The sequence below is a fragment of the Chionomys nivalis genome, chromosome 1 (genome assembly GCF_950005125.1).
Source record: "Chionomys nivalis chromosome 1, mChiNiv1.1, whole genome shotgun sequence".
Taxonomy (NCBI): Eukaryota; Metazoa; Chordata; class Mammalia; order Rodentia; family Cricetidae; genus Chionomys; species Chionomys nivalis.
Window position 1 is genome coordinate 146,484,194 of NC_080086.1, and position 13,883 is coordinate 146,498,076.

Below are 13,883 nucleotides of genomic sequence, written 5' to 3' on the forward strand. Positions count from 1 at the left end.
TTGTTTTTATGAGCGTTTTTAATTCATTGAGCTTTCATTTCATTTATTTAGTGTGTGTGTGTGTACACGTATGCGTGTATGTAGGTCAGATGATAACTAACAGGACTGGGCTCTTGATCCTGTCCTGTGCGTCTGGAGGATGGAACTCATGTCCATCAGGCTTGGTGGCACGTACCTTGTCCTGCCGAGCCACCTTATTGGTTTGTTTTTAAGTGTTGTTTGGAGATTTTCATCTATGCTTTGTGTGGTTTTTGCTGTCTTGCTTTGTTTTGCTGTTGTCTGGCTTGTTGTTTTTGTTTGTTTGTTTTGTTGTTGTTTTAAATGAGACAGGGTTTCTCTGTGCAGCTTTGGAGCCTGTCCTGGAACTCTCTCTCTCTCTGTAGACCAGGCTGGCCTCAAACTCACAGAGATCCACCTGCCTCTGCCTCCCGAGTGCTGGGATCAAAGGCGCGCGCCACCACTGCCTGGCCTGTCTGGCTTTGTTTTTACTACTCTCAAGATCCTAACCCAGCCGGGCGGTGGTGGCGCACACCTTTAATCCCAGCACTGGGGAGGCAGAAGCAGGCGATCGCTGTGAGTTCGAGGCCAGCCTGGTCTACAAGAGCTAGTTCCAGGACAGGAACCAAAAACAACGGAGAAACCCTGTCTCAAAAAATCCAAAAAAAAAAAAAAAAAAAGATCCTAACCCAAAGGTTTGGGAAAGGCAGGCGTTCCTACCACTGAGCTTTGGCCCCTCCCTCTTTACATTTTCAGGGTTGTTTTGGTACCGATGTTCCTAAAACTTACTTTTGGAGATGGAGGAGATGGCAAGTTGTTCTAAAAATAACGCCCCACATTTCTCCTACATGCGTTAGGTTTCTTAGGTTTCCATTTATTCAAAAGATTGGAGTACAGTAAGAGAAACCGAGTATCCCAGGCCTTCAAGAAGTTGAGCACACATCATTTTCTTTTAAAAATATAGTTTTGTTTGTTGGAGACAGAGGCTCATGCAGACAGGACTAGCCTCCAATTCGCTACATAGACCGGGATGACTTTAAACTTCTTAGGCTAGCGTGACCTGGAATTTCTTACCTCCAGACTTGACCTCCCAAAGCACTGGGCTTACGGACGTACCCCACCACACCTGGTTTACACAGTGCAGAGGTACACTAGGAGTGAACTAGGGCCTCACACATGCTAAGTGTGCAATTACCAACTGTTACATCCCAGCCCCTGATCAGTTTTTAAAAACGTCCCCTTTACTAAGGTTGCCATTTGTTCCCGTGATGTCTTTATGTCCGTGTACATATGCATGTATCTCTGTGAGACCTGAAGGCACAAGAGCACACTGGAACACTTCCCACCCTCCTGCTGTATTATCCACTTATCTCTGTATGGATTCAAGAGATATGAAAGTTAAAAGGGGAATGTTTCTTTCATTTAATCTTTGCTACAGATGCTTAATATTAAATACTGAAGATTCACCTGAGATTTCTCTACTTTTCTTGTAGCAAGTCTTTCTCTGTCCTGCCAGCTCCCAACTAATGACACAGAGATTTCTTATTAATTATGAAAACTTGGCCTTAGCTTAGGCTTATTTCTAACTGGCTCTTATAACTTAAATTAACTTATTTCTATTAACTTACATGCTATTACATGGGTCATAGTTTTTACCTCTTCTCCTGCATGTCCTGGTTCCAGCTGGCAACTAACCCTTTTTTCTTCCCAGTGTTCTCTCTGTCTAGAAGTCCCACCTATACCTCCTGTCTAGCTATTGGCCATTTAGCTTTTTAAAACTAAACCAATCACAGTGACATATCTTTACACAGTGTAATCAAATACCTCACAAGACCTTCTGGAAATGTTTCTCATAAGGTTTCTTAACTCCTACCTAATAAGTCTCATCAACCGTGTAAGTATTTCTTTCTTGTTTTCTTAAAACTCTGCATTTTTTTCTTTAACAAGGGAACCTTCTCAGAATAGTCCCTGAAAACTCTTTGTGTTACACACATCTACTCACCCTTTTCTGGGTGATTTCACCTGTTCCCTTGGTGTAGGATCTTCATAGCTTCACATTTCTCTGCCTTTTGACTGGGTTCTTTAGATCATTTACATTTATTGTGGTTATGGATGTAGGTGATTTAAATGTGTCATGTTTTCTAATTAGTCAAATCTATTCCTTGCTCCCCCTTTTCTGTTTTTAATGCCTTCTTTTGTGTTAGTTAAGTACTTTCTATATGCCTATTTTATCTCTTCTGTTGGATTATATCCAACACTTTGTTTTGTGCTTAGTTGTTACCTCAAGATTATATATCTTTAAGATATTACAGTCTGCCGTCAACTGGCATTGTTATACATAAGTTTGGATGCAGTAAGAAACATAACAAAGTAAACCCAACCTCTGTGAGATTGTGTGTGTATGTTGCAAATCCATCAATGCATTGTTATCTTTGCTCAAATCCAATTCTCTCTTTTTCAATTTTCTTACCAATTTTATTAAGAAATGCTCACATACTATATTATTTACCCACTTAAAATATATAACTCTGATTTTTGTTAGCACAATTAGTTTTAAACTAGTTTCATCACTCCAAAAACAGCATCTTAGCTAATAATGCTCCCACCGCTTCCTCCAAATTCATGATTTGCCATATGGCATCAAAGGAATCCACTTGCCTCTCTCACCTGAACTGCAGCTACGCATCTCCCAGCCTTTCTCACTTCCTATAGTTCTTCTGTCTCAGTGCAGCCACTGGACAGGGCCTGCTTCTCTCTGGCTCTCCCCTTTCTCTCTTGGTGGTGGCATCTGCAGCTTAGGACAGCTGGTACTACTTATAAAGGTTCTCTCCTTTCCTTAGCCTGTGTCTGTTTGCTGCTCCGTCTCCATCTTTCCTTAGCCTGTGTCTGTTTGCTACTCCGCCTCCATCTTTCCTTAGCCTGTGTCTGTTTGCTGCTCCATCCTCCACTGTTGCTTTTTTCCCATGAGCCCTTGCACCACAGCAATTGGCTTGACTCACTTCACTCCTGTGCATCCCCTGAGCAGCCACAGCAGCCAGATATCTGATCCCCTTGCTTTTATCCACTCCTGTCCACACTTTGAATTTTTTTTTACAAGGTTTTTATGTAATTGTACTGGTTGATTCTTTTCAACTCAAACAAGACTTCTTGCTAGGTTTGCAGAACCCACTGTTTCCTTAGAAAGCCTGACTTCCTACTCTTCTCCTTAGATAGTCTCAGACCTTCAGCCAGACCCACACTCCACTCTCTTCTGACTTTTTAAATACTATTTTTTCAATACCGACTCCTCTATGCTCCACAGACTTATTTGTGTTCTGCAGAGCCCTGCTTAAATGACCCTTTCTGACAAGTCTCTTTGACGCCGTAGCACACTGGGCCCGTGTCTGTGTGACCGCGACTTGTTCTCATCTCGTTTTTGTGCTATTGACTCTTTCAAGAGAACTTTGCCTTACAACTTTGTTTTCCTAATTCTGTTTTGGGTACCCAATTGGGTACCTATTTCTAATGCATGAATAATTGTCTCCATTAGAAACAATTTATCTGTGGCAGTTACAGAATGACCAGTCATTTGTCGAGCCTGAGGCCTCTGGTCTACCTACCTGTCTTGTCGAATATGTAACATTTGATATTTTGTTTCAGATGTGAGATGGAAAAACAAATTCTGGGGAAAATCCATGGAAATTGTCCCAATTGGCACAACGCACGTGACGCTGCCAGCGTAAGTTCCTGTGCATTAGGAATGTCAGCTCTTGGTCAGAAGTCCACGTTAGCAGACTGTCCAGGCTGCCCACCAATCCCTCTGGCTCGGAGATGATGCTTTTCTCTCTCCTTCCATCTGGCAGTGGGTTCAGGTGGCCTCTGCCTGGCAGGCTCACAGTCTAGTGCTTTCTCTCACCGGATGGAAATGCCTCCCACAGACAACAGCCCTCTGAGCAAATTTTAAAACTCATTTCTGCCTCCCTCCAAGATAAAGGGCCATTTTTCTTCATCACTGTGGTCCCGTCTCACTGACAGAATTCCCTCAGAGACAGACATGGCTTTAGTGATGCAGGCATCATCAGGAGGCGTTTCTAAAGCGATCGGGCTGGACCGGGGAGTCACATGCTGCTGTGGCCCTTCCTCCCGTGACTGTCGTTGGTCAGGCTGCCACTCCTTTCTTGTCACTAGTGTCCTCGCCTGCCTCTCAGGACACATGAGAAGATTTGACACATATTATGCATAAGGCACTTAAAATACTGCTTACCGTTTTCTCACAGTTGCTACTGGACTCTGTGAGCAATGCCTGCGCTCTTCCTCATGAAAGAGGGGTAAATAATCTGTGACTATTAAAGTGTGGGAGACTGGCCCCCACCCCACTGCATCTATTAAAGTGTGGGAGACCGGCCTCCCACCCCACTGCATCTATTAAAGTGTGGGAGACTGCCCCCCCCACCGCATCTATTAAAGTGTGGCAGACTGTCCCCCCACCCCACTGCATCTATTAAAGTGTGGGAATCTGGCCCCCACCCCACTGCATCCTTCTGCCAATTTCCTTTCGATAGCCGGGCAGTTTGTTGGCCCAAGAATTTTTGTCACATGTCACTTGGAGCTTTATTCAGGGCTGGGTCTGCAACTGAGGGATGCGTGATTCATTCCCCGCCTCGTCGTACAAAGTGCCCACTGCATCTGTGTCTGGTTCTTCTGGGAGTCTTCTTTGACATCCCCCTCTCTTTCAGTTTTGGGGATCACTTTGAGTGGAACAAAGTGACCTCCTGCATTCACAACATCTTGAGCGGACAGCGATGGATCGAGCACTACGGTGAAATTGTCATCAAGAACCTGACCGATGACTCCTGCCACTGCAAAGTGAACTTCATAAAGGTACCTCCAGGGGGCCAAGCTCTGCGCTAGAGGGCAGGACCAGGTGGCCAGAGCACAGGCTGTCTTCCACGCTGTATTTGACCGGGACCTTGACCCTGCCTGCCTCCCCTACCGTGGGCCCTCACTGAAGAGCCCAAGGGACTCTTTTATAAGACGTCATCAGACCATGTGATGCAAAGATACACGAAGGCATTATGCTAAGCGGATAAACCAACGTGAAAAGATGTATTCTATGTTATTGTATTGTCTGTTCCAATTACATGGATCGCCAAAAGAGCCAAGGCTAGAGGGAAAGAAAATAGAGCAGGGGTCATCAGGAACTGTGTCGGGGGAAGGAGAGAGTTTGTGTCACGGGTTTGGAGCTTCTGTTTGGGAAAATGGAAAAGTTCTAGAAATGGAAAGTAGCGGCAGTTGTACAACACTGTGAATGTACTTCATAGTTTTGAGCTGTGCATTTGAGATGGTTGAAATGAAGCCAGACTTGGTGGCATGTGCCTGGAATTGCAGCGCTTAACAGGTTGAGGTTTGTGCATTGCGAGGCTGAGAGCAATCTGGACTGCAACGTGAGACTGTCCTGAAAGAAAGGACTTGGGGCAGGGACCACTATGCTTGTGTGTTTTGCCACGAGGCAAGGTGTGACCAACCGTTCCCTTTACAAGGCTTCCCACTCGCTTCCATCCTCTCAAGTAGACACCTGCATTCTCTCGATGGCCCACGAGGTTCTGCACCTCTGTCCTGCCAGCTCTCACCCCTCGGAATGCGTGTGCAGCCATAGTGTGCGCACGCTCACACACACTCACACACCCTCACTCCTCCCCAGCCCCAGCTCCCGCTACCCGCTCACTCCTGTCTGCCTCCTAAGCCACTGAGCACACTGCCTGTCTTTCCTCCCTTCCTCCCCCCGACCTCTTTTCTGAAGATCCTGTGGTCTCCACCTCACTCTGTCGTCCGCTCCATTTCGCCATCAAATTTTCTTCAAGGTTTTTGTTACCACTGAAGTTAGCTTCCTAGTTCTTTCTTTCTAGTCTGTCTCCCTGCTCCCCTCACCCTCCTTGCCAGCCCCAGCCCCACAGGAATAAAAACCTGGTTGTTCTGCTCATCCTACAGCCCTGATTGACCCTCGATCCTAACAGCTGGGGCCTCAGAACGCTCAGATAGATGAGAAGGCCAGCCAGGTGCAAGAAAATACTAGGGCCTCTCTCCAGCTTCCTTAATTTGGGTACCACCCCTTTCTCTCCTTCCTAGAATTATTTCACTTGTTAAAACCTCGTGTACTTAAAGTGGCTTTAAGGCACAGCCCTTTGCATTTAACTAAGATCAAAATCCTAAACAGAGTGCAAATCTGTACAGTTCTCTCTGTGCTGCCTGTGACCCACAGGGGACATTTGTGTGGTCAACCAGGCAGCTGGGGCAAGAATGTGTTCCCCGAGTCCAGGTAGATCAGTTGTCCGCATCGCCTCAAAGGAATGGACTCACCCCCTTGTCTACCATCCACCTGGTCTCATTTTCTCAGTACCAGAGAAAGATTGAGTTAGTTTGTTTGAGTCCAGGCTGGCCTCAAACTCAGAGCCATCCTCCTGCCTCAGCCCTCAGAGTACTGAGATTACTGGTGCCTACCATCGCACGGCTTTACAGGAAATATGTGTGTGGTTATTTGAGATGGTGTAGTTATTTAAGATGAGCATTGGGTGTTGAAAGAGTATGGGGGCGGACACCAGACTCCCGTGGGGCTTGGCTGTGTCTCCTCCGTGGCTTCCCATCCAGCCATCAGCGTTTGTTTGGTTGGTGAATATCACAAAGGGAAAAATTCTGACCCCTGCTTCCCAATAAACGTAAGGGTTTGGGATCCTTTCTTCCCCCGCCACTTTTACAAGGCTAGAGAACTCAGTTCCTGGTGTCTTATTCACTTCCCTGGCACTGCTGCGTCCCACCTGCATTATCCCAAAGCTTTAAAGGAGAAAAACTGAATCCGTAGAAAATGACCTGGAAACGCCACTAAACTTTCCAAATACGGCTGCAGTTTCAGCTGAAAATAGCGCTGGGGCTTTTGATTTATGGAGAAATGCCTTCTGTTCGTGGCAGTTTTTAAGAGTGGTCAGGTACTTGGGACAGTTTCAAAGCATTACCTCTAGGGAGTTGGCACTCCCTCTGCTGGCCGGAGATTGGTACTGCATAAACTAGACTGAGCTGAGCTAAGCTTTAGGGAGTTGGGATCAGCACGGTTGAGCTGAGCCATAGTCAAGGCTGCCTCTCAGGCCACTGCTGATAAATACTGAGACAGTGTCTCGCATGAGGACCCTGCAGCTGGAATGGGCCCAGAAGGGGAAAATAGTAGAGATTGCAATGTTAAGCAACCTCTTTAGTATGCAAATGACTGTTTTCTTCAAGTAAAAGGAATTATGAGTTAATTTTAAATTGTAGTAGCGAGAGCGCTCAGGCTTTGAAATCCCAGTGACATGCCTGGGGCAGCTGCTAATACAGTAACCAGTTAGCACTGGCTAGTGCACTAGGTACTTGGCGAATGTCTAAGAACTGAGTATCGCGTTCCTACATTATATATATGAAGCAAAGGCAGAAAAAGTGCATATCTACACACATGTTTGTTATTAGGATATTAGCTGTAAATTTTACTAAATAGCTAAAGGTATTTTATTTTAAATACAGAACCTAGGCAGACTAGAAAGTCTAGAAATGAATCCACATCTTTACACTTAATTGATTAAAAAAAAAAAAGATCCCGGTAGCACATGGCGAGAAAGGACAGTTTCTTCGGTAGTGCTGCTGGGACCCCTTGATAGCCTCATGCAAAAGAGGAAATATGTGCAATCTGACAAGATGTTAAAATGCAAAACATAGAAAGGAAGCCAACTCAACAGGAAGAAAATAGTGGATAGCTGGGAACTGGGTGTGGCAGGATGCCCCGGTCAGACCAGCTCTTCAACTCAGATGGCTAAAGCAGGAAGGTCACTGTAACGAGCTATAGGGCAGGAGCCTGTCTCAGAAATAAAATGCAGTCTATGCACAGACAAACCATAGATGCTAGAGAAAATGCAGTGAGGCTACAGGCTCTTGCTGCAAGCCTCGGGATTCGGATGCCGTCTCCAGAACCCACGTGGTAGGAGGAGTGAACTGACTCCTGGAAGATTTCTACAAGTGTGCCGTAGCATGATCAAGGACATGTGCACATAAGCCAGTGTCTTCAACAGAAGCACACAGAGCTAGAAACACAGCTCAGTGGCATGGAGCCTGCCTCCCAGAAAAGGGGAACAAGTACACACAGATGGATGAATGGACGCTCAGCTTCACTAATCAATCATCCAGGATATGCAAATTAAAAATGCCGTGAGATGTCACCTCACTGCCTCTTATAACAGCTCACTTCAAGGGACGGTGGTGGCACAGGCCTTTAATCCCAGCATTCAGGCAGGGGGGGCAGAGGCAGGAGGATTTCTGAGTTTGAGGCCAACATAGCCTACAGAGGGAGTTACAGGACAGTCAGGGCTACACAGAGAAACCCTGTATTGGAAAAAACAAAAACAAAAAAGCAGCTGACACCAAAAAGATAGAAGGTAGATCTGAGAACTGAAGAGATGAGAATCTTGCACGCTGCGGAGGGAACATAAACTAGTGTAGTCGTTAGGGAGAATGAAGGTCCTCAAAACACTGAGCTTCTCTGGGGCCTGCAGTCCGACTCCTGAATAGACAGGCAAAGGACATGAAATCAAGGCTCCATGTTTTTCACATCACTGTTCACAGGAGCAAAGAAGGGATCCACCTGAGTGTGATAAACTCAAAGATACAATGCAGAATCTGCACAATGGAATACTGCCCAGCCAGGGAAAGAATGAAGTTTTGTCGTTTGCCTGTTTGTGTGTGTGTGTGTGTTTGTGTGTATGTGTGTATGTGTGTATGTACTAGATACTGTGCAAAGTAAAATAAGTCAAGCTCATAAAAATGTATCATCATCCCATCTGTATGGGGAACTAAAAATGTTGACTGCTAGAAGCAGAAAGGAGGGCAGAGGTGACCAGAGGTAGGGGTGAGGCTTGGGGAAATTACTGGTCAAAGGATACAATCTTTCTGAAAATACAAGAGCGCCACGAACAATGTATCTATAGTCTTAAAAATTGCCAGCCACATTTTTTAAATGCCCTCACCAAAAGAGTGAGATAAAATATGCTTATTAGCTTGAGTTTAGCCATTCTACAATGTGTACATATTTCAAAATGTTATTTTATATATGATAAGTATATATAATTTGTATTTTTAACTAAACAAGCAACCCATAACACTCTTATGGCTTTTTAAATTTCACCTGAGATATAAGTTCAGGCTAGCCTCAAATTTGACTTGCAGCTGAAGATGACCTTGAACTCCCAGTCCTCCTGCCTTCTTTATAAAAGAACACCACATGACCCGAACTTAGTTCTTGCTTTTGTTATTCCCCCATTCAGTACCTGTAATAAGCGGATGCCAGAATGTTTCTCAGACCATTCTCATCTGCACTCTAGGCAAAATACTGGAGCACTAATGCCCATGAGATCGAAGGCACGGTGTTCGACCGCCATGGGAAGGCTGTGCACCGGCTGTTTGGGAAGTGGCATGAGAGCATCTACTGTGGCGGTGCCTCCTCCTCCACGTGCGTCTGGAGAGCAAGTGAGTATCCACGGGATCCCAAGCACGGGGCGGGACCGGGAGCTGTGACAGGCGGGCGAGTGCTGCTCTCTGTCTCTGGCTGCGGCCCGCTTGTTAGCAGGTTAGCGCAGGTTAGCGGTACCGGACCATCCAAGTCCTGGTCATGCTTATAATAGCCCCTCAGTTTGGCTGCTAGGTTCCATCCTGGGTTATCGGGACCTCAGAAAGGAGCCACTGTCCATCCAAGGGTGGCCTAGAGGGCTCTAGGGTTCCTGTCACACCTGGGACTGTGACAGGCTTTGTTGAAATGCCGGTGAAATGCAAGGAGGGATTCCCAAGCAAAGGTCAAGAGGAAAATGTCACTAGAAAAACAGTGACCTGAGCTTTCCAAAGCATGCTTGATCTTCAAATTGGCCCAACCCCAAAGGCCACCCTGGTCTCCTTTGTCATCCCAGAAGACACAGCCCCTGGAGCAGCTATACCAAGAAGGCTGTGGAAGCCCACGGCCTCCACCAGCAACACTTTAGTCTTCTGACTGAAAAGTCAGAGTCATCTTATGAAACCTCTGTCCTGGGATAAGGGCTCTATGAGTGGATGTTGGTCTGGTTAAGGGAGGGAGATAAAGGTTGGGGAATGGAAAAGAAAACCGTGGGGCTACATGCCATGATTTATTAAGCTGAGGGGTGACAGCTTCCTGTTGTTACCTCTACAGCCTGCTTGGCTCAGAGACACAGGTCAATGAGGAAGCATGCTACATGTGTTGGCTCCCATGCATGTAGATGGTGTCACAGCTCAGCATCCGGTCACCTCAGTATCAACAGCAGGAAGAGGGGGACTAGAGAGCTTTTGATCTTGCACTTCACTTTTCTCAAGAATGAAGCATTTCTCAGGATTCCCAGCCAGCATGTCTTAACAGCACATCAGCCTGACGCGGGTCCTGACCCATCCCCATGCCAACTCGGGGCAACAGGAAGGCTCAGTTCGCCTGAGCGTGGGCTTGTGTTCCGTAAGGAAGAGATGTGGCTGCAGGAGCAGCAGCGTCTCTTTGTCGGCTGCAGCCACATCTTCCTCCCTCCCAAAGGTTGCTGTGGAGCTGGATGCCGTCTCAGCGGCTGCCTCCCTAGCCTCAGAGGCACATATGTGACTGTTCACACTGACAGTCGCTCATTTGCTGGAAGCTGCCTCACGTTACATGCCTGTTACCTGTTACAGTACCACAGCTTCACAGGATTAAACAAATGCAACGCATCTTTGTATCATTGAACAAATAGTCCACAGCATGAACAAATGTAACACACCTTCAACGAGCACTCCACACCAGTTACATCCTTACCATTCTTCCTTGACTTTGTCTCCACGTGAGCCTTGCATTGCCCTGGCCCATGTTGAAGGAAACCTCTGTCTTTACCCTGGTGGGCGGGGTCTCAGGTGCTAAGCACTGCGTGGAGCTTGGCTCCTGTGCTTTAGTTTAGGATGGGGCACACAGGTAATGGGACTTGGAAAGTTTCACAAAGCAAGTCTGTGGCAGTGTTCACAGGGGACAGTGACAGGTGGATGTGGGACCAGCAAGTGTTATGACTATCTGGGAATCTCCCTAGTCTCCTAGTCTCCCTGGTGTATACCTGATTCTTAGCGGAGATCCAAGTTAGGGCAAATCAGAACCTAATGTTCTAATCCCAGGACGTGAGACTTTAGGGTCTGAGACTTAGTGGGGGAAAAAATGAGGGGAAGGGGGAAGAAAAGGACAACGTGTACTGACAGCCCTTGGGGAGTTCTGCAGTGGGACTTGGCTAGTTTAAGAAAAGGCCTAGTGGGTTTATCTATTTGATTTGATTTTTAGAATGTGTGTATGTGTGTGTGTTATGTATGCATGCAGGGATGTTCCTGCCACTGCAGGAATGTGGAAGTCAAGGGACGACTTTGTGGAATCAGTTCTTTCTACCATACAGGTTCTGAAGTCAGCTTCTCAGCCTTGAGTGGCATCTCCCTGGGCCCCTGGTGTGCATATTTGAATAACAAATTCTGCGATAGCTCAGATAGGACAGACACTCTACAGCGCTGAATAAATTCACTAGAGGACCAAGGCAAAGAGACCATATCCCTGAGATAGAAAACTCAGACGGGAAAATCTGTAGAGAAATTCTCAGTAGTACTTGTTAGTCAGAATATTTTAGTAGAAAGAGAACAGTTTAGAGTTAGAGATAGGACTAGCTGGTTTGAGATGAAAATGGTGGAGGGATTTAAGTCACACAAATGAATTGTGAAGGAGCCCAGGAGGTCTGTTTCTCTTGCAGATCCCATGCCGAAAGGCTATGAGCAGTATTACGGCTTCACGCAGTTTGCACTGGAGCTAAATGAGATGGATCCATTGTCACGGTCTTTATTACCACCCACCGACACTCGGTTTAGACCAGACCAAAGGTAAGGGTTTTTTCAAAGATCTCTCTCTCCAGAGACATTTAAAACAATCTACCAAAGGCGGAATTCACAATTGCCTGGCTGCCCAGAGCCTGAGGTGGGTACTGTCGCCATGTACACAGGGACAAAGTGGCGGCTTCGAACATCTGTCTCAGAGGGATTAGGACCCGGGCGTCCATCCTTGTGTGGTGTGTCCTCCACACATCTGTAGGGCCCCATCTCTACTGAAATGTCAGAAAAGATGGGAGGGCTATTTTGAAGAATTTCACTGTGTGTAGTAGTAATAAGAAATTGACTGTTTATTTGACATAATCAAAGCACCCAGCTCTCCTGACCCCTCAAGTTGAGATGGTTTTAGTCCACAACTTCGGATTGTGGACTTGCTATTAATCAGTTGTGTGCTCTGTGGCTTTTTCTCTTTCCCCTCCTCAGTTTTCTATTCTGTAAGACAGAAGGAATAATCTCCCCCGAGCCTTCTGTAACTGAGACTCCTAATCTAAAGGCCACATGAAAGGAAAGATTGCTATGTATGATTTAACTTTTTTTTAAAAAAAAAAAAGTCTTAAATAGAAGTGCATAACCAAATTCACAGATAGATGATCAACATGGATCTGTATTTACAATCTTACAGTATGGATTTGGGCGAGAAATCAGTAAGATGTCAGCTGGTAGGGAAAAAATGGACTTGGGGACATGAACTGTCATGGCTAAGAGGCACAGATATTCCTTAAACATGGAGGGAAATTCAGTTTCACCCATAATATTTTTTAAATGCTATTTTTTAAAACAGGGTGAAAATACATTCTTATCTTAGATTAGTTTAAAAAAAAAAAAAGCAAAGCAAAACCAAACCTATCTGTGGCTGGTGACAACAAGCTATAATATAAATAAGTGTATAATATAAAAAGGGGAATATGAATTGCTTCAATTCCTTATAAAGTGTAGTTTTATAATGCATCCATGACAGACTCACTCTTTTGTCCACCAATCCTAAGTCTAGAAGTTTCTTATACAGATATGCTTTCCTGTGTGTGCGTGGCTGTTGTCTAAAGTCATTCCCTGCAATATTAAATGTAGCACTAAAAACAGCAGGGACAGCCCAATGTCTACAGGTAGAGCACGTTGGAAATAACGAAGGTACGTCCACAAGGCTGAATACTATACAGCTATTAAAAATGAAGATGTCCAGGCACTGCTACGAGAAGCTCTCTGAGATGTGTTGCTAAGCAAAAAGTAAAACGCAGCAGAACAGTTTTGCCACCAGTTATGCTCTTAAAATGGAGGGCAGGATATGAATATGTATTTATATTTGAAAAGTACGTACCCAGGAAATGAACAGGGTGGCGCTGCCTGTCATGGAAGAGCGGGGGAAGCAGAGGACTGACTCGGGTTCCTCTGGATAGAGTCTCTGAGCCATGAAAATATCACCTGTTCAAAAAAGGTCATTGTCTTCTGGCCCAGAGGACTGCATCATGGGTTGAAAAAGAGGCTGGGTGCAGGCGATCTTGAATAGCCAGCCTTGGGCATAGAAGTGGTTGGTTCTTGTTTTTTCAGTGACTGTTCCTTTCCTCTTTCCCCTCAATGCCTAGGCTTCTGGAAGAAGGGAACATAGAGGAAGCTGAGGTCCAGAAGCAGAGGATTGAGCAGCTGCAGAGGGAGAGACGGCGAGTCCTGGAGGAAAACAACTTGGAGCATCAGCCCCGGTTTTTCAGGTTTGTGCATAGCTGTGGTGGTGAGCTGAGAGGTCCTGCTTGTGCTTTCTGGGTGCTGGTCCGCTGCAGACAAATAGTATCTGCATGGCCATCACTGTCCTCAGACAGGACGGGGGCCTTCCTCATTGCCTCCCTTGCTTCTTCTTCACCAAGAGTTTCTCAGTCAATTCCTGTAGCAAAAGAAAGAGACATTGTCAGAAGTGGTCCTAATACCCAGCATCTGCCTCTGAGGCTGGTTGCTAGTGTGGGTAGGTTTTATAT

The 13,883-nt window shown here is 45.8% G+C and overlaps 1 protein-coding gene across 5 annotated transcripts in view; it reads left to right on the plus strand.

Annotated features, from left to right (window-relative positions):
* Positions 1-13,883, plus strand: part of Osbpl3 (oxysterol binding protein like 3) — a 176,727-nt gene that overhangs the window by 156,426 nt on the left and 6,418 nt on the right. For all 5 annotated transcript variants that reach the window (XM_057766014.1, XM_057766005.1, XM_057766032.1 and 2 more), the window contains 5 exons: positions 3,637-3,715; positions 4,713-4,857; positions 9,369-9,513; positions 11,787-11,913; positions 13,500-13,622. In XM_057766014.1, coding sequence (XP_057621997.1) covers positions 3,637-3,715; positions 4,713-4,857; positions 9,369-9,513; positions 11,787-11,913; positions 13,500-13,622 — 619 coding nt within the window. The remainder of the gene's footprint in view (positions 1-3,636; positions 3,716-4,712; positions 4,858-9,368; positions 9,514-11,786; positions 11,914-13,499; positions 13,623-13,883) is intronic.